General features: G+C 43.5%; 2 protein-coding genes across 7 annotated transcripts; one reads left to right on the top strand and one right to left on the bottom strand.

Annotated features, from left to right (window-relative positions):
- Positions 1-758: 758 nt before the first annotated feature.
- On the top strand, positions 759-16,744 carry PLAT (plasminogen activator, tissue type). Of its 5 annotated transcripts, XM_086767999.1 has the most exons (15): positions 777-895; positions 1,045-1,236; positions 5,966-6,067; positions 8,127-8,166; positions 8,557-8,688; positions 9,099-9,212; positions 9,576-9,750; positions 10,323-10,414; positions 10,675-10,849; positions 11,190-11,275; positions 11,691-11,886; positions 12,385-12,521; positions 12,610-12,750; positions 13,734-13,882; positions 14,708-16,744. In XM_086767999.1, exons 3-15 carry the CDS (start codon positions 5,987-5,989, stop codon positions 14,864-14,866), a joined length of 1,677 nt encoding a protein of 558 aa, XP_086624125.1. In that variant the 5' UTR covers positions 777-895; positions 1,045-1,236; positions 5,966-5,986; the 3' UTR covers positions 14,867-16,744. The 5 variants fall into 5 exon arrangements, with proteins under 5 accessions (XP_086624129.1, XP_086624124.1, XP_086624128.1 ...); XM_086768003.1 differs by lacking the exon at positions 1,045-1,236 and having other exon boundaries at positions 759-895; positions 15,051-16,744; XM_086767998.1 differs by lacking the exon at positions 1,045-1,236 and having other exon boundaries at positions 759-895.
- On the bottom strand, positions 8,173-26,461 carry AP3M2 (adaptor related protein complex 3 subunit mu 2). 2 transcript variants are annotated; one of them, XM_086768005.1, is made up of 8 exons: positions 26,118-26,461; positions 24,116-24,287; positions 23,430-23,567; positions 22,806-22,891; positions 22,187-22,320; positions 21,118-21,325; positions 20,168-20,312; positions 8,173-8,426 (listed from the first exon to the last, which is right to left on the bottom strand). In XM_086768005.1, exons 1-8 carry the CDS (start codon positions 26,388-26,390, stop codon positions 8,371-8,373), a joined length of 1,212 nt encoding a protein of 403 aa, XP_086624131.1. In that variant the 5' UTR covers positions 26,391-26,461; the 3' UTR covers positions 8,173-8,370. The 2 variants fall into 2 exon arrangements, with proteins under 2 accessions (XP_086624131.1, XP_086624130.1); XM_086768004.1 differs by lacking the exon at positions 8,173-8,426 and adding an exon at positions 15,264-19,732 and having other exon boundaries at positions 26,118-26,454.
- Positions 26,462-27,785: the final 1,324 nt, after the last annotated feature.

Raw genomic sequence — 27,785 nt, 5'->3', positions numbered from 1 at the left:
CCATTACTGCAACAATTGCATCACCAACAGTTTTCATAACCCAGCTCAGCTCTAAAACTGATCATTCAGATTTCTCTGCCGCACTCTGATAACCTCGTGACCACACCCTGGCGAGCAGATCTTCATTTTCTAGGATGGACAGTATCAGCGAACATTTAACACTTTGGTCCTCAACATGCTACTTCTTGTTTCTGACTAAGGATCCTTAGCAGTTTTGCTCCTTTTCCCCACTTAACTTGAGAGCAACTCTGACCATTTCCTCTCCCAGTAGCACTGTTCATGGCGTGCTTTGCTCCACAGACAGGTCAGGGGCTCTCCACCAAAGATTGTCAGTGGATGCCCTTCAGAGCATGGCACACTACGCTCTTGCTTGAAACAAGAGTTTCTCAGTACTAGGACTAAGTCTACAGACCGCAGAGCTCGGGTCACTTGGGGAACTGCCTCAGCAGCGTCCCACTCACATTCCTAGAAGCATGATGGTGGGACAGTTTGTCATAAGGGACACATACCATTCTCAGTGTCGCTGAAGTCTAAGGTGTTTAATGGGAAAATTTGTTTTGAAGACTGAAACTGCTCTCTGACTGGAAGAGAGAACAAAACAGACTGCCTGTAAAATGCAGCATGCCCCACGCACTGCGGCAGGCCAGCCTTCCCCCTCTCTCACTCCCCAGCGCCCTGGCCACAGGCTACCCTGTCCCGCAGCGCTCCCGGTCCCCTGGCAGCGGGGTGGGCGGCCGGACGCCCTGCTGCCCTCGGGAGTCTCCACCCCCTCGAGCGGAGTTTTAAGTAGGACAGGAGCTGTTCAGAGAGACCAGAGCAGAGACGCAGAAAACACAAATCGACAGGCTGTGGCAAGGACATCATCAGCAGAATACAGGGGAGGAAAAGCAGAAAGGTAGGTACTGCTGGGGGCACGTGCTTCAAAAAGTGCATTTCCCATTTTCAACATCAATGGCATTGTCATTAAATATTATTAAATATTATTATTTACTAGATCCCACTGAAGCACCATGGTAGTTAACGAACTGAGCTATTGCCTTTCAGCTTTGGAGGAGATTCGTAACACAGGGTAAAGCTGCTAGCTTTCAGTTGTTTCAAGACTGTCGTTTCAGCTCTACCAGGAAAAGGGCTGACAGCCTCCGGCTCTGACCCGTTAGCAGGGAGGAGTCTCCTGCACAGAGAACATTATCAAAGGAACTTAAAACAAAGGAAGGCTTATGGACGAGTACCTCGATGGTGAGCAGAGACTCAAAGAGCTAGCTGTGAAAGGAAAATTTATCCTTGTCCCGGGGGGAGATCAGACTATGCCTTTCACCCCAGCATCCCAACCGGGATAACAGAGGGACAAAGAGGAGGAGGGCGGGTCCTCAGTTCTTCCTAAACACGCTTCTTTTCAAACGCCGCCAAAATCACAGGAAATATTGAGAACAATTCCCAAAAGGAAGCCAGAGTTTGAAATACCCATTTCCTCTGATGCCTTTGAAGACTACAGAATCTTACATTTTTGTTTTGCTTTTTAAATTCTTTTCCCCAAAAGCTGGGGAGGTCTGTTTCCTCAAAACAGTGGAGGTCTGTCCACTGTTATATTTTAAAGATAAATAGTATGAGTCTGATATTCAGCTGCTCAGTTTAGAAAAGGGATACAGAAGCACTTTCTCCAGAAGGCAGCAAGGATCTGCAGTCTTTTGCTTGAATTAGATCAAGATAGCTGTTCATCAGCAAGAAAGGTATTGGTGCTGTAGACTGAGAATCAAAGTATTCTGGAATGAACATACTAGGTTATTGGGAGGCATACGGGGTGGGGGGAGAGCTACTTTTAATTTCTATTAATGACTTTTTGTTTGACCTTGGTAAGATACATCCCTTTTTTAGGTCTTATTCCAATCGGTAAGATAATACTCACATTCTTACTGTTTAGAAGGGCTGTTATTAATAATACATTTATAAGTGGGATTTAAAGTATTCCTGCTGATGATGCTTCAGCAGAGAGATAAATTTAGAGTACTGTGTATTATTATGTCCTAATGTACCTGTACTTGCTGAAGTATTTTTGATCAGAGAGGAAGCAAAGGGTGAGAGCAGAAGGCACAAACTGTTTAGGAGAGCCCTATCAGAAAGCACATTCCTTGTAGATTTCTGCCTGGAGTCTTGTAAACATGGTGTTTTGCAAACAGCCATATGGTTTTAGTTTGATAGGGCTTATCACCCGGAACATTGCTATGGACTGGCCTAAGTTGTACCTTTCCCAAAACTGAAAATAAATATCTGGCAACATCCGTTACTAGTTTTCCATGGATAGTGGAACACCAGCCACCAATGGATGGACAGGGGGCTGGTGTCCATGGAGACACCATGGAGAGGGGGAAAGGAGGGGGAAAGGCTGCAGCATTGTAACATAAGCTGGCCTGAAGAGGGGCAGCAGAAATAAGTGGAAGAAAGAATGTGGCATCCGATGCAAGACAACTTTAGGGAGACTATTTGTTGCATTCTGCAGTATAATTATGTGCTGTGTAAGACTAGAATCTGCTTGTATAGCAGACTATATGGGATAACCTGGATTATAACCAGAAACTTGATCAAAGCATGCAGGTGCTTTTTAAATAGGAATGATTCCTTTCATGTCAGTCTCCAAGACCAAAATGTCTTTTTTTTTTTTTTTTTAATTTTAAATTATGTTTCCCTGTCCCTCCTGAAAACTAGCTATATTTTCCTGCTGTTTTCAGACAGCTAGGACTTCCTCCAAGATATTAGTTAGGCCAACTTTGCCACTCTGTCCTCCTACAAAAAAAAATTATTCCAATTTCACCAGTGTTGTCTTGGTTTTGGGGCATCTTAGCAGCTACTTCAGAAATGAAGTCTCAACAGTTCCTTACAGTGCTTTCCAGAGAAAAATTCTAACAAAGCAGCTCAGCTTAGATAAATAGTTTCTCTGAATTAACCTTTCCTTAACAAGGTGAGAAAGGGCTTGAAAGTATATAAAAAAGTATACTACAAAATCTGCATCCTACTACAAATCCCCAAGAGATGCTCAAGGAATTACAAGGATGACATCATCAAGATGTGACCTAAAGACAATACTGGGAGTAACTACAGTTCTCAGAAGCTGTTCCTGTGAATCTTTTCTGTCTGATTTGCAGCTTATGTCTCCTGTTTTTGCGGTCTAATGATGAGAAACCACAGCCTAAACTATCCTGCTGTACTCCCAGTTCTGCTTCAGAGACTGAAATATTTGTGCCTTTTGCTTTTTCTTTGAACAAATCTTAAAAAAACCCAAACCAAAACAAAAAACAAACCCACAAACTCTCTCGCTTTTTTAGTCTTGAATCCAAATTTATTACTCATTCATCTGTCATACTGCAAATTCACCAGCTGTTATCCAGCTGCCTTCTCTGGCTTTATATAAACGGTGCCTGAGCTCCTAATTTCTGGAAGTAGTATTTTTGTCAAATAATTGGGTTAGCTTTCTACTTGCTCAGGGATCATATAATGTAAATGATAAAAAGTTGATAGTGTGGAAGACAGAGTCTGAATATTTTTTCAAAGATCTGGAACTACAGAGCAGTCCTAGAGACTGGGAATGAAATTATATCTTCTTGCTTGCTACTGTACCTCACTCCTAGCTCTCGGTTTGTATAGGAGGCATATTTCTAAAGGAAGAGAGAAAATGGGCCTGTGGTGCTGGACTTGTTCAAAGCAGGGGCATTCCCATCTACATCGCACTCTCATGATTCATCCTCTAAGCCATCTAGACTGATTGCGATAGCAGTCCTGGTTAGTACAGAGGATCAAGCTAAATCTGTTCACACTAGTGACTATTTAGCTCTTGTTCGATTCTAAAAAAAGAGCTACTATTGCTGCATGCAGGAGTAACCATTACTTTTAGGAAGAAGATTATGGGTTCAAGTCAGGAAATCTGTGATAAAGTTATCTGTCTTATTGTAAGAGTTCAGATTACGTCGTAATGACAACTCCGGTCCTTGAAAAGCTATTACTCAACTGTGAAAATGGAAAATACCTTCCCAGTTTTTAAGAGATGTATTGGACCTTACTATTTAATGCCACGTTTCCAAAAAGTCCCATCGGCGCTGAATTTCTAAACTTCTGACACTGTATAATCATTTGTATCCATCTTACTATTTAAGTTTTGCCATGAACAACAGCCTCCTCCCCCCGCAACAGGGAGTCCTGTTGGTGTACCAATAAATACTCATTTAAAATCCTGAAGTTCAGCAGTGTTTCTAAATATAAAATAGAACTTTGCTAGCTACCAAACTCATGCGGCTAAGGTCAGGCTTTACTGGCATTCTTCTACATACACACATTTATTTGCCTGATCTTTACTACAAGGTCACCAAGATAAAAGAATGGGCAAAATACATCTTCTTGGGGATTCTTCCTACAGGGATTACCAGAGGAGCTGGAAGCCCACAGCAAAGCATGTTGCCTTCATAGGCAACAGATCACCTCAGAAAGCCCTTCGCTGCCTTTGTCTGTGTGTTTTCCTGCTACGAGGATGAGATTAGAAATGGCGTTTAGTATAGCAAGGGAAAAAATCCATGTTGCCTAATTTTCTATACGCTCCAGACTATGCCATGTTATGAGCATGCCCCCTGCTGCTCAGAATTTTCTCCCCACCCAGCAGCTGCCCTAAACCAGTCAGCACTTACACAAGGCACTCTGCTTTGGTAAAAGCCATCATTTTTCCTCCTTTGCCAGCAAACAAACTGGGGCAGGGGAAACCTGGGAACAAGATGGTAGCATTTCTTGCTGCTTTCAGTAGCTACGGAAATCTAAACTCATGCTTCTGCCAAGAAACTTGCCTGCTCAAGGCCAGACAGAAATAAATTTTGCTCCAGTAGGAAGAAATACGGATGGATCACAGTACCCAAGTGTCCTTTCTGTAGCTATCTGTGGCAGGAAATTAACCTCTGATGAGGTTAAGAGAGAAGTAGATTTTCAAAGCAAATGAGATGAGTGGAGGCAGAAATCAAGATTCAACCTTAACCCCAGCCATAGCGTACCAGCCGGTGATCTCCCACAGGAGATCATTGGAGGTTCTCTCCCCAGACTACTGCTGTAGGAGACAGTGTGAACTGTAAATCAGTCTGGAGGAAGCTGAAACTCTTCATGTGGGATGGAAGAGGGCTTTGTCTGAAGTATAAAGCTGATGAAGGGATTAGAGGGAATAAGACAGTTGTGACTGTATGGAAGTGACACATGGAAAGAAATGCTGCAACAAATACAGGAGAACACCGGACAAAAAGCTAGCCCGTCAGCCAATTGCTACACTCTCCTGTTTTAGCAAAAGCCTATGACAACAGTAGAAACTAAAAGCTCATCTGGGGAGAAGCTGTAGAAATATTGAAAACTGAAGACATAACAGTGCTGTCCCCACCCATCATCAACCAAAGACTCCTTGCCAATACATCTCTACACAAGAGAGGGGCCCTCACTCTCACTCAAAGCAGCAATCTGTGCAGAAAATGCAAATCCTTTTAAACCACTATTATCTGAGACTGACCCTTCAGCAGATTTTTGTGCCTCTGCAACAGATCTCTCAGGTAGGCCTCAGTGACCTGAATCTCAATTAGCACATTCCAATCAGCATTAGACAAGTCCATCTCCCTAATAATGCACATGATACTGTTGGCTTTACTTCTACCAGTGTTATTCTCCAGGAAACGTTCTCTGAGTTTCCTCCAGACCCAAAAGAGTGTGCTTTAGCTTGTTGAGCTGTTAAGCTTATCAGGTAGAAGCACATCTGGGACCAGCCTGGCAGGTTCTCCTGACCACAGACACCAGGACATCTAGCTCAGATGGCTGTGAACGGCAGAGAAGAAAATGTGTTTTAATGTAAAAAGAATTTTCATAATTTAAAACCTCTATTTAAACTTGCAACCTTGAACTCCATTCACACTGTAATATGCCTTTGTTCAACATCTTATTTTTTCTTTTGCCTCTATAGATAACTTGAGATTTGGAGGCGATGTGGAAAACACTCAGAATGGAAGGTGAACTCCCATGTTTCCTCCTGCTGGTGGGAGCAATCATGACTGCTCAATGCCAGGTAAGAAGTTAGTGCATCAAGTAATGCTCTTGCCATTCTCCTGCATTTTCAGCGGCATTTCCTTACCATCAACTCCAGCTGTCTGCATCAGACAGAAGGAGAATCTTGCTTACATCACTAGAATCATCATAGAATCATAGAATGGTTAGAGTTGGAAGGGACCTTAAAAGGTCATCTAGTCCAAGCCCCCTGCAAGGAGCAGGGACATCCCTGACTAGGTCAGGTTGCTCAGAGCCCCATCCAACCTGGCCTTGAACGTTTCCAGGGACGGGGCTTCCACCATCTCTCTGGGCAACCTGTTCCAGTGCTCTACAACTTGCATTGTAAAAAATTTTTTCCTAATATCCAATCTAAATCTACCTCCCTCTATTTTAAAACCATTACTCCTTGTCTTATTGCAACAGGCCCTACTGAACAGCCTCTCCCCATCTTTCTTGTAGGCCCCCTTGAGGTACTGGAAGACCGCTATCAGGTCTCCCCGGAGCCTTCTCTTCTCCAGGCTGAACAGCCCCAGCTCTCTCGGCCTGTCCTCATAAGAGAGGTGCTCCAGCCCTTTTATCATCTTTGTGGCCCTCCTCTGGGCCTTCTCCAACTGGTCCACGTCCTTCTTGTGTTGGGGGCTCCAGAACTGGACACAGTACTCCAGGTGGGGTCTCACCAGGGCAGAGTAGAGGGGAAGAATCACCTCCCTCGACCTGCTGGCCACGCTCCTCTTGATGCAGCCCAGGATGCGGTTGGCCTTCTGGGCTGCAAGGGTGTATTGCCTGCTCATGTTGAGCTTGTCGTCCACCAGCACTCCCAAGTCCTTCTCCTCAGGGCTGCTCTCGATCCATTCTCCGCCCAGCCTGGATTTGTGCCTGGGATTGCCCTGACCCAGGTGCAGGACCTTGCACTTGGCCTGGTTGAACTTCATGAGGTTGGCACTGGCCCACCTCTCCAGCCTGTCAAGGTCCCTCTGGATGGCATCCCTCCCTTCCAGCGTGTCGACGGCACCACACAACTTGGTGTCATTCGCGAACTTGCTGAGGGTGCACTCCATCCCACTGTCCATGTCGCTGACAAAGATGTTGAACAGGGCGGGGCCCCGCACGGACCCCTGAGGGACACCACTCATGACCGATCTCCACTTGGACATCGAGCCGTTGACCACCACTCTCACTAGAAATCAGAGGAAGGAAAACCTTACAAAGTAGTCTATCTCTAAGCTGGATTTCCAGTAATGTGTTATCCTGGCTGGTTTTCATTCCAGTAAGCAAGTCTTCTCCAAATCTTCTTGGTGTATCTGTTCACTTTCACTGTTAATAAGAGTTCCATCGTGACCACCCAGTAATTTTCCTTCTGTTGTCATCCCTTCATCATTACTCTCACTTAGAACTGGACATCGATGGTTCCCATGTCCCCTCACATTAAGCTCACATTGCACAGCTTGAGTAAATTTAAAAATGTTTAGTCTCTTTCTCAAAAAAAATTGCTATCCCAGTCTTCCTCTTTCTTTTATGTTATTCTTTCTCTTGTGGCCTGATTAAAGAAGCTTTTAAAATGGTTTCTTACTTAAAACTTTATCCAAGATATTTTATTTAATTGGCTGCAGGAGACATATCTCTCCAAGGTAATCAAGCTACAAGGGGTTGAGGGGAAACTGCATGTCACTGGGCAAAAATAACTGCTTGTTCACATTTGCTTATTTGGAAATTACTTGCTTGAACCTCCTTCATGTAGCAGAAAGCTGACAAGCTTTAGTTAGCACTTTCAATGCCCTGAGAGCACATAATCACTTCACGCACGATGTGAGTACAGCACATCCCAAGTTCATGTCACTCAGATGACAAGCAATCACCTGGTAATCTGTGGCAACTCAATGATTAATAATTTTTGGTACCCATGCCGAGGTACTAAAGGCATTTTTCACCGTACTGTCTGGCAAGGAGGGCAGACAGTTGCTCAGAGCTCCCCTGATTTACAAGGCCTCAAGAAGAAGACTGGCTCTTTGGAGGGATTTGTTCCTTCAGTTTTCTTAAGAGAGCAGTTAACTTACAGAATTAACCTTCTTTGCTTGCAGGGCTTACACGTGCGTGTCAAACGGGGAGCCAGATCTAGAGGTAAGCCAGGCAAACTACAACTGTGTTACCTGGAGCTTTATGAACACAGGAGAGGAAAGCAGATGATGCTGAGGGCATGGAGTCTGAAAGCTGTTTGTCATGGTTATCTGGATGGGAGATTCAGAAGGCAAAATACCAGAGTCTTAATACCATACACAACTCAAAGTCTTCCCCTCCCCCTGCTCTTCTTCAAAGAGAGGCCGGTCAATAGTGGAACAGTACATCCAGCAGCACAGCAGTGAGAGAGGGACAGCTGTGGTCTGAGAAGGCAAAAGGGCAGCCCGTTAGACAGATGGGGTACTTTTCTCCCGGAAAGAGAAGGGAGTTCTTTTGCTCAGCCAGGTCTTTTCCCTGAATCTCTAAAAGAGGATTTCCTTTCTCCAATTACAGCCATTTGCACAGACAATTCATCTGGAGCAATTTACCAGCACAGGGGGACCTGGCTGAAGCTGTCAGGGAGCAGAATAGAATACTGTAGGTGTGACAGTGGTCGGAGCCACTGCCACACTGTGCCTGTCAGAGGTGAGTATGAAGAAGAAAAATAGAAAGGAAATGATGGGGAATGAGAGATTATTCATCTAATCATCCTAAAGAGAACTCCACTGTCACGGAAGGAGTTCTCACACAGGAAATTTGGCATGAAACAGCACAGGATAGAAATAAAATACTAATATATACCAACTCAAGTAGGAATAAATGGGAGTGGGCAAAAGGCTGAGGAAGGCTCGTAACAGTGTATGTGGAGAGAATGGAGCAAAAGCAGAATGTAAGCACTACATGAAAAGACTGTAAGCATATGACAATAACAGGTAAGAAGGGAAAAACAGAACAGGCCAAAGGAGATTGACAGGAGAGGAAAGATGGGCATACATTGCCAGCTTCTTACTTCTGTGAAATCTAACAGTATTTCCTGGCTTCTGCTTATTCCACAGCCTGCACTAGAAATAAATGCTACAATGGGGGCCAGTGTTCACAGGCATATTATTCCCCACAGCTCTTCATCTGCCAGTGCCACCAAGGTTTCTCTGGGAAGCAGTGTGAAATAGGTGAGTACACCACGACCATTACTGAACAATGCTGCTGGTTTTAGCTATGCGGTGCGGAAGGGTGAGGTACCGAGAAGCTGCTGCTGTATGCTAGGCTCTCTGTTAAGTCACCTGTTTTTATTCTAAAGCTAATACTACAAAAATCTTTTAAGGACACAGGGGCCATCCTCAGTGTCTCTTAATAGAACTCTAAATTTGGGAGCTGAAGACCTTTGTGTATAGACCTTATAGTCTGCCTGGCAAGGCGTTTTCACTTACTTACTAGATAAGACATCTGGGAGCCAAGTTTAAACCGAACAGAGTCTGGGGAAGCAGAGTTTGGGATGCTGTCCTCATAGTAACATTTTGCTTCCTTTTGTTCAGAAACTGAAGTTAAGTGCTACAGAGATGCTGGAGTAACGTACAGGGGTACATGGAGCATGACAGAGAGTGGAACTGAATGTTTAAACTGGAATAGCAATGGCTTGATAGACCAGACATACAGCGGCCGAAGAGAGGATGCTGCTGAGCTGGGATTGGGCAATCACAACTACTGCAGGTGAGGGGCTGACAGCACACAGGTCAGAGCCCCGGGAATCAGCCTGTTCTGAGAGCCTGGAGCAAAGGCACAGCTGTTTGCAATGGTCCAATATCAAGCAGAGAACACTCTGCACAGGTGCAAATACAGTGCAGCCCTTGAGCAGCAATTGCAACTTCTGTAGACATATCTGAACTTCAGATCTATCTAGACTGGATGCTTATGACAGACTACAAAATGCATACGTCACTCACCCCACAGTCTTTCCCTTGACCCTTCTCAGTGCCTAAACCACCCTTCGTAAGCCAATTTCCTGCAGCTCCAGATCCTGCTCAAAACTCTAAAAATACAGTGCTTTCTGCACATGAACTAAACTGCACAAAACAAGCTGACCACTCCGACTAGCTACTGGCTGTCTCATCCTCACCTCCATGTACTCCACAATTTTATAATTAAAACAGAAATCCAAACGCCTTCTGATGGTTCAGTTCACGTCTTCACTGCAGAACAGGATTAAGTTACCAAACTAGATGGCAGACATGGGACTAATAACAATAGCTTTACAATGATGCATAATATCCTAACTCTTTCAGAAACCCAGATGAGGATTCCAGACCTTGGTGCTATATCTATAAAGGGGGAAGGTACAACTGGGAGCACTGCAGTGTGCCCTCCTGTTCAAAAGGTACATGCAGGGGGACAGGGAATAGACTTTATAGCTTCCATTATACACTGCATATATAAAGGTTCTCTGTGGACTTGTGCTATTTCTGTAGCCTGAAAAGTTGAGACTCTCACATTAAATCATGTTTAAGCTTTTAATATTTATGACACTAAGAGACTGAGATAAGTGTAGCTAATATATAGATGCCTTGACAGAAATCACAGTTAGGAACAGTTGACGAGTTCACATCCATCAGTTAACCTGCAACTTTCTTATTGAAGTTGGTAACATCAACTGCAAGTCTGGAAGAGGCACAGATTACCGAGGCAGCCACAGTGTTACCACTTCTGGAGCTACCTGTTTGAGATGGAATTCTCGAATCCTTGTCAACAAGTTATATACTGCTTGGAGAAGAGATGCTTACCAGCTGGGCCTTGGTGCTCACAATTTCTGCCGGTATGTAGTCAGTTACAGTATTTAAACAATCCCACCAAACCTCCTTGTAGTACTTTTGAAGCAGGGCTCTAGTCTTTTACATGGGTTATTAAAGCACAGGAAATACATTCCTGCTGGGAATGAAGCTCACTGACAATAGTCATTTTATTCTACCTAACGTGTCTATGCTTCTCTAACATGAAACTCTATAAATGCGAACGCCACATGCCCCTAGGGCACTCTGTATCTCTAGAAAAAAAAAAAATCAGAAGTACATTCAGGTTGTCTGCCACCTTTAGGTCTCCCCAAACTCCCTGCAAATCTGATAATACAAATAGCTCTTCTCTTTCCTGTGCTGCAGGAACCCTGACAATGACAACAAGCCCTGGTGCCATGTACTGAAAGGAAATCAGCTCACATGGGAGTACTGCAATGTTCCTACTTGCTGTAAGGATCCTAGCACTCCTGATTCTTCTGTTTCTTTGAGGTGTTAGTGTTCTGCATGTCATTTGTATTAAACTCAAGCCTCTTACAGTTAAATAACACCGGATGGGGGGGGGGGGGGGGGAGGGCTTTTTGGAGTAGAAAGAGATTCTGTGGCTCCACTCTTCACAGAAGTGCCTTTTTCTCTGCCAGAAATAAAGACTGCAGCAATGGAGGACACAAAAGACAGGGTTTCCTTACTGTATTTCTGTATTTTTCAAATCAGAATGCAAGTTTCCTAGGAAACAGGAATGAGTCAGATACTAAACAGTTCATGCCAGGATGCCTCAGCATGCACTGGCGACTATCAGCTTCTTCACCCAGACTCAAGGCAAGAGCGCCAGAACAAAAAGTCTATTTCTGGGTTTGTCATCCACAGCCACCTGCGGCTTACGGCAGCGCAGAGTACGCCAGTACAGGATTAAAGGTGGCTCCTATGCAGACATTGCAGCTCACCCATGGCAAGCTGCCATCTTTGTGAAGTATCGCCGAGCACCTGGAGAGCACTTCCTCTGTGGAGGAATTCTGATCAGTTCCTGCTGGGTTTTGTCAGCTGCTCACTGTTTTGAGGAAGGGTAAGTTGAGGATTCAGTACTGTCTTGGGGGGAAAAAAAAAATCTAGAAAGTGGAAGCTTCCAGCATAGCCTTACTAGAAGAGTAAAAGACTTGGAAAAAAAGCTCTTTATCCCAGTAAGTCATTCTGCACTAAAGATTATAGAGTTAATTGTGCTGAGCATTACAGACAGGCATTTATTGGGTAAACTAGCAGCATGGCATCAAGGTACCACAGCAGAATATTAAGTGGCTGAAGAACAAAGTTGACAATACAGATGCAGAGTCATCTGAAACTGGAGAAGAGCAAGGGGCTGGCACAGGAGCTTTGCCATGATGGCTGTAAGCAATTAGTGCAAAAACAAAGGCAAATAGGACACTTCAGGTCAAACTATCTGGGTAATGAAGCAGTAATAGTGCTAAAATAAGAAAAGTAGAAGCTCCAACAGCACTTCCTGAAGGGAAGGGAAGGGTCCCCTCCAGTTAACAGAGGAAGAAAGTATGGCTCTCTTGTTCTTCAGCTTTAGTACAAATCAGCTGAAGATTGTGCTGGGTAGGACTTCCCGAGCAACTCCCGAGGAAAATGAACAAAAGTTTCAAGTGAAGAACTACACTGTGCATCAGAGATTTGACTCAGAAAACTTCAACAATGATATTGGTAAGAACTTTCCTGACCTCACGAATGGAAAGGTCACGGTTGGCTCAAGTTTGTGGTTAATGAAGTGGGGATTTTTTTCCCTCTTCAGCTCTGTTGCAGTTGGACTCGGATGCAAAAGACTGCGCTATTGAAACAGACACTGTCCGTGCTGCTTGCCTCCCAACACCAGAACTGCAGCTGCCTGACTGGACTGAATGTGAAATCTCTGGTTATGGGAAAAGTGAAGAATGTAAGTAGAAGATACTGTCTACACCTAAGTAGAAGATACTATGTCCAAAGTTTAGGTCCCTTGCCCTCAAGGAATTCAAGCCTTTAGCAACACTAAAACAAACAAAAAATCCCAGCTGTTACTTTTCTGTCACTTTCTACTACCTTATTTTAATTCCCTAACTTGTAAACCCTTTAAGACAGAGACTGTGAAGCCCTCATCATAACAAGACCTAAACATGATTTGAATGCATAGACTTTTTGGAACAGACTTGAAGATTTAATGTATAAGTGTGGCATAAAGTGTTTTTAAAATGCTTTTAAAGCTAGTTCTCAGCATTGCTTACAGGGAGTACAGGATAAAGTCTTTGAGAGGAAAAGGATCCTGCAGCTGTAATTCAAAACTGGACTGAAAAACAACAAGCCTGCCAACTTTCAGCTTTGTGCAATTGCAGCTATGCAGGAGAATAAAACCAACACCCCCCAAACAGACAAATCCCTTCCATTCCAACATAACACAAGTGTACATTCCTGTCCAGTTACTCAGTATTGTGTATGACAAGGCATCTGATTTTTGTTAGTGCAAGTCTAATACTAAAAAGTCAGGATCTTGTTCTGTACAGTCAGTGACTTTCATAGACACCTCTTGTGACTCCATTTTGATTGATGTAACTGTGAGAAGATGACTTACCCATCCAGGAAACCCAGCAGTCTTTAATTTGGAGCCTAGAAAAACCTCTTTAGCATTTAAGCTTCCTAAAGAGGCATTATTCTCTCTTAACTAGATTTAAGCTGTTCTCACTAGCAAAACAGAACCCCTAAGAATTAAAAAGACCCTTTGGTAAGGAAATATTAGTTTAGCCACCCTGCCATGCCCAGCTACTTCTGTTTACTCTCCCCTAAACTACAGAAACTGAACTGCAGTTAAAAAAAAGAAAAAATATATATATATATACACACACACACAGACATATATATGTATTTATATGGTCATTTTTCTTCCAGTTTCTCCATTCTATTCAGAGCACCTGAAGGAGGGCCATGTCAGACTGTTCCCAGCCAGTCGGTGCACAACACAACATCTAGACAACCGGACAGTTACAGACAATATGTTATGTGCAGGAGACACAAGGCACCTTGATGATGCCTGCAAGGTAAACCCAATTCTGTTCCTCTTTTCTTTTGAGATCTGTCCTTGATAGTCCGAGCTAACCAAAAAGTTTCAGAAAATAGTTTAAAGAAGTTCTCCATTTAACTACATGGAAGTTCCAGTAGACTTCTGTTGAACAGAGCAGACCTTTCTGTGGGAAAGCAGGCCACACTTAAACAAGCAAACCAGAACAATACAGACTGAAAACCCCAAATATAGGAAATACCACAAAACTGGGCGGGAAACTCCACCTCAGCAGCATTTCCTAATATTTTCTCTTATGTGAGCATGCAAAACACTCAGCAGGAGGTTCTGTAAGGAGAAGAGGGTGCCGCTTTACTGAAAAGTGGAGAAAAAAAAATAAAGGATAAAAGATGGTGGAGGACAAGTAGATGTAACACAAGGGAAAAGGAGGGCATGCATTCAATCCCTATCCTTGCTGTTTAAACAGCTCTTTAATAATTTTGCTTTACTGTTCCACATAGCAGTATAAAACATGCTGGATCTTTATACCTTGAATAAGAGCCTTCCTCTTGTTGTTATCAACATCTCACCTACATTTCATAAATGAGCACTATACAAAATTAGATGTTTTAGTGTTACTTAGATTTTTTGGGGTCTCTCTCCATAAAAGGAGCATTGAGGAAGCCTGGAACACAAAAGTAGCTTATCTTAAAGCTGTGTTACTAAGAGCTCTTGATTTGCGAGGATACTACATAGGGTATTTCCGTAGACACTAGTGCACCACTAAAGCCAGTGGGGGGAAAAACCAACACAAAACCAACCAAATAACAAAGGAGATTGTTACTAACCCGCTGCTTCTCTGTAGGGTGACTCTGGAGGGCCTCTGGTCTGCATGAAGGATGATCGTATGTATCTAATTGGAATAATCAGCTGGGGCATAGGCTGTGGCCGCAAAGACATACCCGGCGTTTATACAAATGTGAATCGTTACATTGACTGGATTCAGGACCACATGAAACCCTGAGAAAGAAAAATGAACTATCCACAATCTTGTGGCCGTGCCCTCGCAGCTTCCTCCTGGGTGCTTTAAGGATGCCAACAGGGCTTCCTGGCCGTCCAGATGCTGGTGACTTTCAGTACAAGAGGAAGACAAACTGCAAGATCTGGGAAGGGCACATTCTCAAATCACTCTCCTTTCATTATTACAGGTTATCGGAAGCTAACGCTCCTTTCCCCACATGTTCCCAAGCTTTCTCCTTGCATCACATGAGTACAACTAAAAATAAATTTTGGCCTAAGAGAAGAAACCAAGACAGAGTATATGCATCCCACAGCAGCTATGTTGTTTTGGGAATGCGTATGAACTGAAGACAAAGTGGACAAATTTAATTTCCTGAAAACTTCTATCTCTGTCCAAATAAGGCTGTAAATTTGGAAGACATTCCAGTCAGGCTTAAACTTTGTCCTTGTACCATTTTACTTTGGTTATTTAAACTGGTTTCAGTTTGACTCCAATAGAAAGAGCAAACATGTAGGCATGGGCTGCTTATTTCCACATCAATATTCTACTTGCTTTTTCAGTTTGAAACTGATTCATTAACGGAGTCTGAGCTTAAAGTCTCTGAGCAAATCCAGGATGGCATGCTTGTGAGGATGTTCTATTCTTCCACTTGCTTTTCCTCCTGCTAGGAACTAAATGGAACAGGTGAAAATCTTAACACTAGCCTCATCTGCCACAGAATCAACACATTACTTTTTGACTACTACGTTTCTATGCGTTATCATCTGATATGAAAGCAAAAGCTCTCTTTAACACAGCAGGATGGAACAAAGGACAAGGGTAACGGTAGCAGTTTTAGGTGCCTGCTAGATTTCCATCCACAAGTCAAGATCAAGTCAAATGTCACAAGGCTGCATTTGTCCTTTAAGAGAAGACAGGACAGGTATAATCAAATAACTGTGAACTAGAATCTCCGTAATCAAGCATGACTTACTTGCCTTGCAGACGCCATGTGATGCTAAGTGGTATCTATACACTTCCTAAGAGTTAGGCTGCCTTCACAGATTCTATCTTGTCCAGTTGTTTTATAAAGTAGGAGAAAACAGCTGTTAGTACTGTTCTACAAAAGGAATAAAATTATATTAAGGCTACAAAAGTTTAGCTCTAGGATCAATCAAGCATTGTAGATAGAAAACTAGTCTGTTGTATTTGGGAAACTCAAACATAACTCAAAATGTTTACTCTCAGTTTTAAGGAGCTCTGATGATCCACCAGCACACCCTCTAATCAAATAGAGAAGCTTATATAATAAGTAAGTAGAGAAGACAGATTTGGTAAGGACGCCCATTACTTCCTCAGATAGGTTTTGTAAGTGGCAGATTTACAAATGGTCCGTTTCTTTCTAGCTACCAGCTTAGAAACTGACCTGAAAGAGATCTTCTCTAATGTCCTTAGAGAAACGGTGGTGTAAATCCAGTTAGCTTCAGCAATAAGTCCCGTATTCCAGCCAGTGGAAGGGAAAAAGAAACCCAAGATGTTTATTTAAAAAAAAAAAAAAAAAAAAAAAAAAAAAAAGAGAGAGAGAGTCACAGTTCTATGGTTTTGGTGATTTTGTTGTTGTTAGTTGTATTTTATTAGTATTAACCTTGAGAAAAAGGCAAATTAATTTCCATTCCTCTCCCCTAAACCCATGTCCAAGTGCTGCTGTGCCTCGCTATCCTGGCATTCACAAGCCTACCAAATATTTGCAGCCTGTGAAAGACCCCAAACTGTTCCAATGAGTAACACAGGTAAGTGTCCTCAGGAGCGCAATTTTTGTTGCGGAATTCAGTCAGTCTATTAAATACATTATTTGAGCTCCATGTGATCAAACAGCAACAAATAAAACGTAACTGAACCACACCTGATTCTGTTATCTTTCAGAAAAACACATCCTACAAAAATGTAAGTTGCAGAGAACAGTTTTGCATCACAGCCATTACTAGCTCCTTGAAACCACCCTTACATGAAATATCCAAGGTGACAAGACAGCTACACAAACCTTAGCTGCCATCTCTGCACTGGTTGCTTCCTTCCATCCTGGTCTATCTTCTGTGATGTCTTCTCTGTGGCTGGCTTAAAGAAGGGCCCAGAATCAACTCCAAATTTTTCCAAATGCTTCTTTATCTTTCATTTTGCAATAGATCCTTAATCTGGGAGATCTACCAAATTCCAGTCCAATAACAAGAACTTACATTCTCCAGCCTTACTTTAACTCCTTAATTTCTCAAAAGTTGCTGACACCTAGCTCAGTGCATTTAACTGCATTTCTCTGGCTTGTTTACCCCTTACATCCCTCCCTGATCAAAATCCCCGAGATGGTTTCCTTCTCTACAACATCAACTTTTTCTCTTCTCATCGTGTTTTTCCCCTACTTGTCCTCTTCAAGCACACAGTAGCACCATCTTGAGACAAGGTCTAAGACAATAATGACTGCCATCTGCTTGCCTCACCTTTTTTCTCACTTTGCAGTTGATATTGTTATACTCTCGTTCTTTCAATACCTGCACCAATGTTGGCATTTATTGTAACTGAAGTACACAGCTACACCTCACATTTTCCCCCCAAAACTCCTTGTGTCATCATCTACTAAGTTATCTCACTAATATTGTTCCCTGCTTAATCTTTCATTCCATAGGAACTTGCAGCCATCTCAGACTGATACAGAAAGCTTGTCATAAGGGCCAGGCACCCTTATGCATATAGGAAGCCTTTCAAGAATTCAAGTAACCTGAATCACTTCAGCAGGAGAGAAAATATACTTTAAAGCCAAAGGACAACATCAGTACTTGAGGGGCAGGAAAGCAAAAAGGTATTTCATTGTCTTAATAATTAAAGCACAGCCCTTAGCCTGGTAACCAAAACGCTACCTAGTAAACAAAAATTTTTCAGCTGCATTCCTAAGGACAGTTTCACTGAGGTTCTAGGAAAAGCTCAGCACTCCTTTTGGGAAACATTAAGAAAAGTTACAAAGAAAGTAATTACTTTTAGTTTTTCAGATAGCGACTTGGTCCCAAGCTTACAATCTCAATTGCATAAAGACATTTATCTCCCTAAGGCACCCACTATCCACAGTCCAGTTGGCATAATTTACCTTCCTCCTCAAACACCAGCTGTGTTTCTTGTAAAGCCCACACAAACCACTCTGAAATGACACAGATTACAGGTAAAAATGAATTTTATTGATGCCCTTGCTGAAGGTTATATTTGCACTGAACATGCTCAGCAGTAAGGTCTCCTGCTATGGCATTCATCAGTTGCATTGGAACCTGGAATACCACAAGCAAGATGCCACTCATCCACTGGAAGTACCCATCACATGCAAACCAGAATGCATGTTATCCTTCTTTTAGGGTCACCTTGTTCTGTTCACAAGCATGAACTGTACATGCTTGACTCCACAGTCACCTGACAGATGCTGTAGTCACATGTACAGCAGCTTAGGGACAACTTCTGCTACTACAGAGAAAACACATTGGCATCTAGTGGCCAGAGAGCACATTACAGACAATACAGAACAGTGCAGATGCCTCTCATTTCATGTTTATGCTGTACAGAGAGATGCAGCACAGACTGGAGCGGGCAGATGCAGCAACAGCTCTTGCAGAAGAGATGGTCCCAGTGAAAAATCCAGTGTAGGCTTGAATCCACCTGCACAGCAGCTGATTGGTACAGGAACTGGAATGAGGTAGGATAGCCAGAAACACTACAAAAGTATCACGTCACAATTATCTCAAAGACACACATCAGTGAGCAGGAAAACAGCAGTATCACCTTCATTTGTAAGAGGCAGGCAGAGACAAAAAGAGGTTCCAACAAGTTACTAGGATAGTGATCGTCTTCATTTAGCCACAGCTTCAGTTTCTCTCAGAGCACTATGTCTCCACAAAAATTCTCCTGCCTAGCTGTCTCTTCTCTGACTCCCCAAAGAAGCTAGGAGAAACCCTACCTTCGAATACTGATGAAATAAGGAGAGAAGCAGAATTACATTCAGATGCCACCACACATCAGTTACAAGATCACATGTGCTACTGTCAGCCCTTCATAGGATACCACACTAAGATTTGGATGGGTTTCCAGTCTATCTCCAGAGATTCAAGATACTTGATGACCAAAATGGCTTATGAAATATCTAGAAAGAACATCCACTTCTTCCCTTCCTCCTTCTGTGGCACTATCCCCAATCTGAGGCTTCTTAACTTCCCATCCTGGGTGGGACAATTTACCTTATCACTTCTTCCAGTCCCTTTGAGGCAGAATGACTGGATGATCTCCCTGCTGCCAGAACTATACAGCTCTCCACTCTAACACCCAGTGATGGAGAAGGGCACATGCCAGACCATCACACTGGAGTTGAAGTTTGTGGAAATTCAAATTTGTATCATCTATAAAGGGATAAAAGTCAATCAAAATATAAGGAAATTACAAAAGGCAATACATCCCTAGAATTTCCTTTAAGACAGCAAAATGAAAGTGATACAAGCTTACATAGCTGACTCACTAATCCCAAGGGACCTGAACACCTCTCCCATCTGCCATTGTTCCAAATACTTCAGACTCAGCTAGGGATGAGACGGTTTCAGGTCAACCTTAGTTTTCCCTGCTCCTCAGCATCTCAAGCGCTGTCTTTCCTGCTCATGCTACTACAGGCAAGGGAGCAACCCTAAACAGATGGATTGGGTAAGAGGCTGCATCCAACAGCTAGGGACAAGAGAAACAGGAAAGTGCTCTTCCTCACTCTCAGGATCCTCTAGGTTCGGACTTGGAACTTGCCAGCCTTAGTCATATACTTTATCCCCTTGAAGGGCTTGTACTTCTCCCCATACATGTCCAAGCGATTCACCTTCAGTCCTAAAGGCAAACAAGCACAGCATAAGACCGCCTGCTGCCACACACAAAGCAGACAGGCCTTCAGAATAAAGGAACACATCATCCTTTATATCCCTGTGCAGAAACTACAGGGAAAGTTTTAGCAAGCAGTAAACAGAACAGAGAAAAGCTGACGACTGCTAATTGTCAGAATAATTCTTTACAAACACATCCATGTCCTAAAATTCTTTATAGGTCTGTAAGCAAGAAATGCAAAGAAGTGTAGATAGGCTGTTTCACAGAGCAACAGAGAGAACAAATCCATGTATCTCTAGTCAAAGCACATGATTTTTTACTTGAAGGACATGTTTCAGAAAGAATGTACTTCAGAAAGCCTGCAGAGCTACTTCAGCTACGTGCTGAGTGAGCACTGACACAGCAGAGAATATTCAGGTTCTTTACCTGACAGTCACTTACCAGATATAGCCAGTTGCTGAATTTTAAACTGCAGGTTAATGGTGGGGTTTTCGTCTGGTTTTGATGTCCCAGCTTGCAGGCTCATGCTCCCCTTCAAGCTTGGCAGCTTCTGGGGGTTTATTTTCCCCACGTCCCATGACAGTAACTTCAAGGAACAGAAAATGCAGCAGTGAAACAGAAATGCTGTAACACCCTCTAAAGAAGAGTCCCCTTCCAATAACAGCTTTTAATGTTTCTTTACGGAAAAGGTCTTTGCCTTAGTATCCTGCCTTTCATATTGGACAGGCACAGTACAGGCTTAAGGAGGAGCTGCCTCAGACCTTTGTTCTCCCTCTCTCTTTCCATGAGGTTCCCCAGAAGCCTACTATGAATATTTCCACTACTCTGGCTACAGGCCTCATTTCCTATGTGTAACAGTGACAAAAAAAACTGCAGAATTGCCTCAAGCAGTGTTGCTTGAGGGTCTACTGTGGATAAACCACCAAATTTAAGTTTGCAATAAGGAAAGAAAAAGTGAACTCCAGGGGTGACACAACCAAACAAAAAAAAACAGAATACCCCAAAACAAATCAAAACTCACTAACTAACCCAAATCCTCAGTGCTTGCAAAGGACCAAGTCTAACGTGCACGACAACTAGAGATGCAGAAGTCTGTGAAGCATCCACCAGAGTAATGCCTCATCATACAATACCAGTTCTTGGGTTTTCTGCACACACCAAGCAACCAGAACTACAATCCACTCAGACACTGAGCTATTTGTCATGAGGATTACAACAACTTTTAGTATGCAACTGTTCAGAAAAAGTTCCCACCCCAAGAAAAGATACCGCCTTCAGAAAAGCAATGTTCAAGGAAATGTTCACGTAAGCACAAACTGCCCAACTTCATTTGCTGAATGGTAAATAAGATTAAAAAAAGAAAAATTTCTAGCTTCTCTCTTTCCTCTCACCTTTGTAACTGGATCGAAGATATGTGTTCCCTGAGAGGGTGTGAGGGTCATATTTAAGACACCTTTTGGCATCTGGCTACTGACAGTCACTCCCTCTACAGTCTTCCCCATAGTCTGCTTTGGTCCCACAGTGATCTCAAAACGTCCCAGTGAACTGCTATCACGGAAACTGATGTTGTGTTTAACATAGACAGGAATTGCCACAAGACTGGAATAAAGACATGAACAGAAAGGCCTTGTCAGTCTCTCGCATTCATCTTTGCCTTTCCTGATGCAATCCTTGCCCTCTACACTGGAAACATTTAAAGAAAAGGAAATTCTACACTCATTTGTTTGATCTATGAGCAAAGTCAGAACCCTGTTCTCAAGTCTTGATTACACTTTTTTTAATCAAGCTTGCTGTATCTTAGCTTTCCACCTCTTTACAGGACAGGTAACTACATTCAGTATAATGGGAGACTTTGGCAAGGAATGAGGAATCTTTTTGCATCTTATCACAACGAAGCTGGCAAGTAGTTCCAGGTAATGCCGCAGCACTTGAACTTCATCTTTGTACTTCCAGTTGGATTTGCCACTCCTTTTCACCTTGATGCAAGTCTGACAAAGCCTAACAAAATGCTTTAGCATCAGTAACCCCAATTAGCAGTACTTGGTAAGCTGCTTCTAGAAAAGAGCACAAACGGTGGACAAGAACTTGTAGTTCTATTAGAAGAGATGTCAAAAAAACAAGATTACCAAACTATCTTGTTTTATTATAACTTTTTTTTTAATACACGTAGGAAATCAATAGCTTGATTACTCCATACTGCCTAGTTCTTTCCCTCTCTAGTTTGTTTACCTGCTACTAGTCTTTGAAAAATGCTGTCTGGCCAAAAAGAAATGATAGAATCACTGCTACAAACAAGGAGAAAGCACAAGTTTTAAAAAAGGAAAAGTGCAAGTTACCATGCACCTCTTCTTTGTTTGGCACAACAGGCCACCTGATCTTTAAAACCAATTCCTTCCCCACAACCCCAGCCAGGAAGACCCAAATTTTATAATTCACAGCGCTACTACATTCATCACCTACTTCTGAGCACTGACATGGTAGGAGAGCAAGCGAAAATTTCCATCAGGTGGAATGAAGGAGAGTATTCTCTCTGACTCCCAGCGCTTAAAACGTACACATGGATGAAAGCTGACATCATCCAATAGCCGAGGGTTCTGAAATAAAAGAAAGTCACAAGGTTAGTGAAGGCTGTACTACTTACAATAACCTCTTTCTCTTCTCAATCTTCTGTCCATGAAGGGCCTACCACTTGATGCACTCTGCCCTGAAGGTATCTACAGACACGTTAAGCTATTTGATGCCATTATACATTTGTGCGATAGCAGTACTCAGTTACCTCTATCCTATTTTAGACAATTTTATCATGTCAAATAATTACATTGTTGCATACTCATAAAAAAGATGGCCCTTTAGGATATCTGCTGAAAGCACCTGTACTTTTAACAAAGAATCTGAAAAGAAAACCTTTAGGCTCAAAGTTGCTGAAGTTCACTATGAGTTTCTATTGTCAGTTCTTTCTGGCTTTGTTTGGCATACCCAGGATCTATTGGAATCCATCAGTGTGAGACTGAGATCCTAGTAACAGGGCTGGGAAACCATTTTCAAAATACTTAAATAAAGATACATCCTTGAGCTTTACCATAAAGGAGAGGGTAAGGTCTGGCATCCCAGTCAGCTTGACACAGGCATCAATCACCCCTTGGATTTCAGCAGTAATCGTGGAACCTGCAGCAATAAAGTAAATACGGGAGGTTATGTGAAACGAATCAAAAAAACCCCAGTGTGGAAACTATCAATGGGGAGGAAGGAAATTTATTATCTGTATGAAATGTCATGGCTCATTATGTTGCCCGCTCAACATTTTTCTCATTCCCAACAACTTCTAGGGAAGATGCATACAAATGTGAACCACTGACACCAGCGAAGTCTATTTTAATGGCCAATGACAATAGCTCCCAACTCTAACAAGACTGAGATGCACAAAAACTAAGGAGATAGTGCTATGCACAATTTTCACTCACCTTCTATTTTCCAAATATAGAATTGCTTACAAGACCTCAGGAACAAGGACAAGTGAAAATCTTGGTACTTCTCTAAAATTTTTGACTGAATAGCACCTACAAGTTGGTAACATTCCAGAGTAAGAATAGGAATAGAGCTTTGCACACTTAGATGAGGCAGCTCCTCTTTGAAAAATCTAAATCTCTCTTCAGGCACTATCAGAACAAGTTACCCTTATCTTAGCCAGAAGCAGCTTCCATACCTGATTTGTCAATGATTGCATCTATCTCCTCAATCACGTCAAAATATGCCTCATTGTTGGTATATTTTACACCAGTACGTCTCCAAGGCACCACTGATAGCTGTCCAGTAGGAAGCTGGTCACCCACATTAGTGCTTCCTGAAAAAAGAAAGGCAATCACAACAACCACAAAAGTTAGACAGTGCTCCAGAACAAGTCCTTGGCCTCATATAGTTTAATTATAATTAATCCCCGAGAACCTCTGTCTCTTTGTAGGAGAGCAATTACTCTTCCAGACTCGCTGTTTGTATTCTACAATTTACATCTCTCCCACACTGAACTCTGAAACATACCATAGTAAGGCATAGGGAAGGGTAACTAAACAAAACAAAAAGCCACCCCAACAAAAAATGCACACCAAACTAACTCATCCAGGAAGTCATGGCTGTAACTGGAAATGTAATCTGTCTGTTTCTGCTTAAAAAAAGAAAAAAAAACCAACCAAAAAAAAACCCCGCAAAAAGTGCAGCTGGAACTGGAAGGAACCTCAAAACAAAGCACTAACACAGTACTCCTTAAATACACCTACAGTGGGGTTTTGAATAGTAGGAGACAATATAAAATTTCTCCACCCATGTCCTAATTTACTTATGCAGGAATACTGTCACATGGCCTCCCCAATTTATGTACTTTTTGTTTCCCTGTACCTGTGATGGTGTTGACAACTGTTCGCAGGATAGTGGGAGGTTTTATCAGTTCCTTAAGAATATTGGACTCTGTTGCCAATGGAAAGCCGTTGTCCAGCATCTCCTCCAGCACCTCATAAACCACCACAACATTGTCCTTGATCATCACCTCTGAACAGACACCAAAATAATCCTGTGCAAAAGAAATAATTACTCAACAATCTCTGAAAGAGAGTCTTAGTGATCATTTGGTTCAGTGTCCTCCCAAAAAGAAATAAATCAAGCCTTCTCTTGTAGGAGGTGAAACAACACTGAAACTCCACATATTAGTACAAACACATCGGACAGGCTGACCATCCAACAGACATGCACATCTGAGCACACCTCTACCACTGCCCCAGCACGCTAGCAAATCACTGCATCCTCATTTGCTCTTACTCCCTTTCTATATAACAAGATTCCCTTGATAGCCAAGAGATTTTTTTAAGCGCTTGAAAGTGGCTCAGTTGCAACTGATTAGGCAGCCACATTAAGAAGAAAAACTTAGTTCCTGCAGCCACTACTGACTTGCGTGCAATTGTATTCTACAATTCTGCAAGGCTCTACTGGAGCCTTTCGTTAGGCTCCAGTATTATACGTCCTTCCTCACCTGCCTTAGTCTTTACCTACAGTACTCTCAATATTTTAATGGAGCAGCACTGCTGTTTAAGGAATGCTACCTCTCCTCATCAAAACTTTTCATTAACTTTTGTTATAATGCCTGCATACATGTGCAGGCATATACAATCAAGTTAATAATACAATTATTAACTTCAATTTGGTAAGTATTTTTTTAGATTTTATTTTGATGTGGAATATAGGGGAGGCACAGCTTCAAACTCTCTGCATATTCTGCCTAAGTCCATGTATGTTTTATAGCATATGTTATAAGAAGCAGTCCAAGTAATTCAGCAATTTAGGAAACTGAACATTTAATTTACTCATGGTTTTATTCTATGGGGACTTCGCGCATCTTTCTGGAGAGAAAGCGAGTGTGTGCACACAAACACAAGATTCTAGTTACTTAGAGCAGTTAAAGAAATCAGGCATTCTGCACAAAGCAGAAGTATACATAAACTGTGATGCTAGAGAATTCCTAGTCCTGCACTACAAACATTATTTCTTTTTCAAACCTGTCAGATTTTAACATACTGCCAAGCCAGTGAAGACACACTCACACCTTGTCCCCTCACAAAAAACAAGACCTAAGCGACTGATATATTACATTTTTGGCCTCAACAGCCAGTCCACTCCCTGAACTCAGTGAAATGTAACTCAGCCTACACTGACATTCTGATTGGCACGTTGAAGCAAAAGCTCACGTCATACTTGTTTGACCACGCACCCACACTTCCCCTGTTCTGGCAGGATGCTAGTCACAAGACATTTCAAATCCAGACTACACAATCCTGCTGTTGGCAGGCAGAAGACAGACATCTTCACTATTTCCTTAAGCTGACCGGCAGTCATGTCAGCCGTGGCACAGAGCTGCTCTGGGGCCACTCCTGTCACTCACTCCTTTAGGAAGCAAACATGCTTCCAAGAAGTATCACGAGATGTAAGCATACAGGTTGGTTGTCACTAACTGACTAAACCACATGCCTATGAATCGCAAGAAGCTTTTGTGAGAAAAAGGCCAGCGTGGTCTTAGTTCACAGCTCCCACAAGAGACGAGGCTGCAAAACAGAGATGTAGATCTCGATTGCCGAAAGGCCCTTCCTGCGAGCTGGTCTGAATCCGCCGCCGTCCTAGGCAGCACGTTCCTACCCACCGCGAGCCCGCGGGACTCGCTCTGGGCTCTGGCAGGTGCAGGGCGATAATTAAGAGAGAGGAAAAAGAGAAGCAACCGCTGCTAACTCGAAGGGCTCTGCAGCACGGCCGCGGCCCGGGGCTCCTCCTCGGCACGCACCGATTAACCCCGCAGCGAAAGCCGAGGCACAGCCGCCCAGCCCGCTGCTCCCCCGGCCCGGCCGCGCCACCGCACCTGGAAGGTATCGACGACGCGGTGCAGGAACTCGATGACGAAGAGAGGCGGCACCTCGCTCTGGATAACGGCCACGAAGAAAATCTTGTGGCGGTACACGCTGAGCAGGTAGTGGTGCGGCGTGGGGATCACCGGCGGCACGTTCTCCGCCTCCGAGGCCCTCTCCTGCGCCTCGAAGAAGTAGTCACAGACGGAGCGGCTGACGACGCTCTTCCAGTGCTTCTCCAGGAAGATGTCCCCCGCGGCGTTGATCAGGAACAGGCTGTGGATCATTGCTGCGACGGACGGGCCGCCCCGCACTGCGAGCCGGAGCAGTGCCCGCGCCTGCGCCCTCGATTCCACAGGCGCCACCCCACGGCGCCCGCATTAGCGGCGCGAAAAACTCCCCCTTCACCTCTCGGGGCGAGGTTTGGTAGCAAGCACTCTGATTGGGTGACCCGCTAACATCCACGCCCAATAGGCCGACGAGAGGCGTGCGGATGATGACGCAGAAGAACGCGCGCGGCCAACAGACAACGCCCCGCGCGCGGCCCGGCAGGGGGCGCCCCGGGGCCCTCCCGCACCGGAGCCGCCGCTGCGGCCGGGCCCGCGCCGCCCCGCGCCCGCCGCCCCGCGCCCGCCGCCCCGGCTCCTCCCAGAGGGAGGCTGCTGCACCGCCCCTGCTTTCCAGACAGGGTGGTCGGAACCGCCCTCCACGGGGAAGCAACACAGCTCGATGACTGCTTCTAATTTTTTTTAAGGTGTCCTTTTGGAGGGTAGACATCTTAGTGTAGTCTATAAAACGTGTTAAGTGACCCAGTGCCTACAGTGAGGAGCAGCTTGGCAAATGTTTTCTGCTGTGTAATTTTGCTGTTCTGCTCACCACAGAGCAATAATAACACTACTGAAAAGACAATCCAGCTGGCATGAAAACTACAATTGTCATGCAAAACGCATCCAAACTCTGTGCCAAGTGATTCCTTTGCATAACGACAGCAGGCGTTCCACGTTCACGTAGCAGATCTCTGGACTTCTCAGTCGGGCAGGTGCCATTACAAAGAATTTTCCAGTTTTACTGCTCTGCTGGGAACAAGCATACACACAACAAAAAATAAGTCCTTTCTACCCCATTGAATAAGCTGCCTAAGCATACAGCCTCTGCTCCCCGGGAAGGAAGGAGACTGCCTGCTGGGCAGGACGGCTGCGTACGCACTGGAGACTCGGGTCTGAGTCTTCGCGCTTGACCACGCTGCATGACTGCCGGCAAGTCTTTCAAGCGGTGATACCACAAAGTCTGGAAGGTGAGCAAGCTGAATGGACCGGTTATGTCAGCATGCAAAAAACTGCGCAGTTCAGAGTCTGGATCCGGTTTTACTTGGTATCGCTATGTTGTAGCTATTTTTCCCCAAAATGGGGCAGAGGTCAGTGTATTTGCTTTGACATTACCTTTTAATACTACTGTATGCATACGTCCTTATTTAAAGTATTAGACAATTCAACATACACTAGGTGACTTTTTGCTAAAGCAGAAAATAATGAAGGTGAAATGACCTATATATTAATTTCTCTTTTAAGGACATGATTTGTACCAAATGCATTTTTCAAACATCAAATAATGCCTTTTAAATATCTAATTCAAATTACTGTAATGAACTACACATTTGAGAGCAACAAAGGGGTAATAATTTG

This window comes from Chlamydotis macqueenii, chromosome 27, assembly GCF_036417535.1.
Source record: "Chlamydotis macqueenii isolate bChlMac1 chromosome 27, bChlMac1.mat, whole genome shotgun sequence".
Lineage (NCBI taxonomy): Eukaryota > Metazoa > Chordata > Aves > Otidiformes > Otididae > Chlamydotis > Chlamydotis macqueenii.
The sequence above is the reverse complement of the archived record's forward strand: the minus strand, read 5'-3'. Positions and strand labels throughout refer to the sequence as shown.

Excerpts from the sequence above, each read along its gene's own strand:
- PLAT (XM_086767998.1), top strand. The coding sequence starts at position 5,987 with ATGTGGAAAACACTCAGAATGGAAGGTGAACTCCCATGTTTCCTCCTG. Across the intron at positions 11,887-12,384 it reads GCTCACTGTTTTGAGGAAGG|CTTTAGTACAAATCAGCTGA; the intron begins GTAAGTTGAGGA and ends CTTGTTCTTCAG. Across the intron at positions 13,883-14,707 it reads ACCTTGATGATGCCTGCAAG|GGTGACTCTGGAGGGCCTCT; the intron begins GTAAACCCAATT and ends GCTTCTCTGTAG.
- AP3M2 (XM_086768004.1), bottom strand. The coding sequence starts at position 26,390 with ATGATCCACAGCCTGTTCCTGATCAACGCCGCGGGGGACATCTTCCTG. Across the intron at positions 22,892-23,429 it reads TGCAATCATTGACAAATCAG|GTTCCACGATTACTGCTGAA; the intron begins GTATGGAAGCTG and ends TTATTGCTGCAG. Across the intron at positions 19,733-20,167 it reads TCAGCAACTGGCTATATCTG|GACTGAAGGTGAATCGCTTG; the intron begins GTAAGTGACTGT and ends GTTTGCCTTTAG.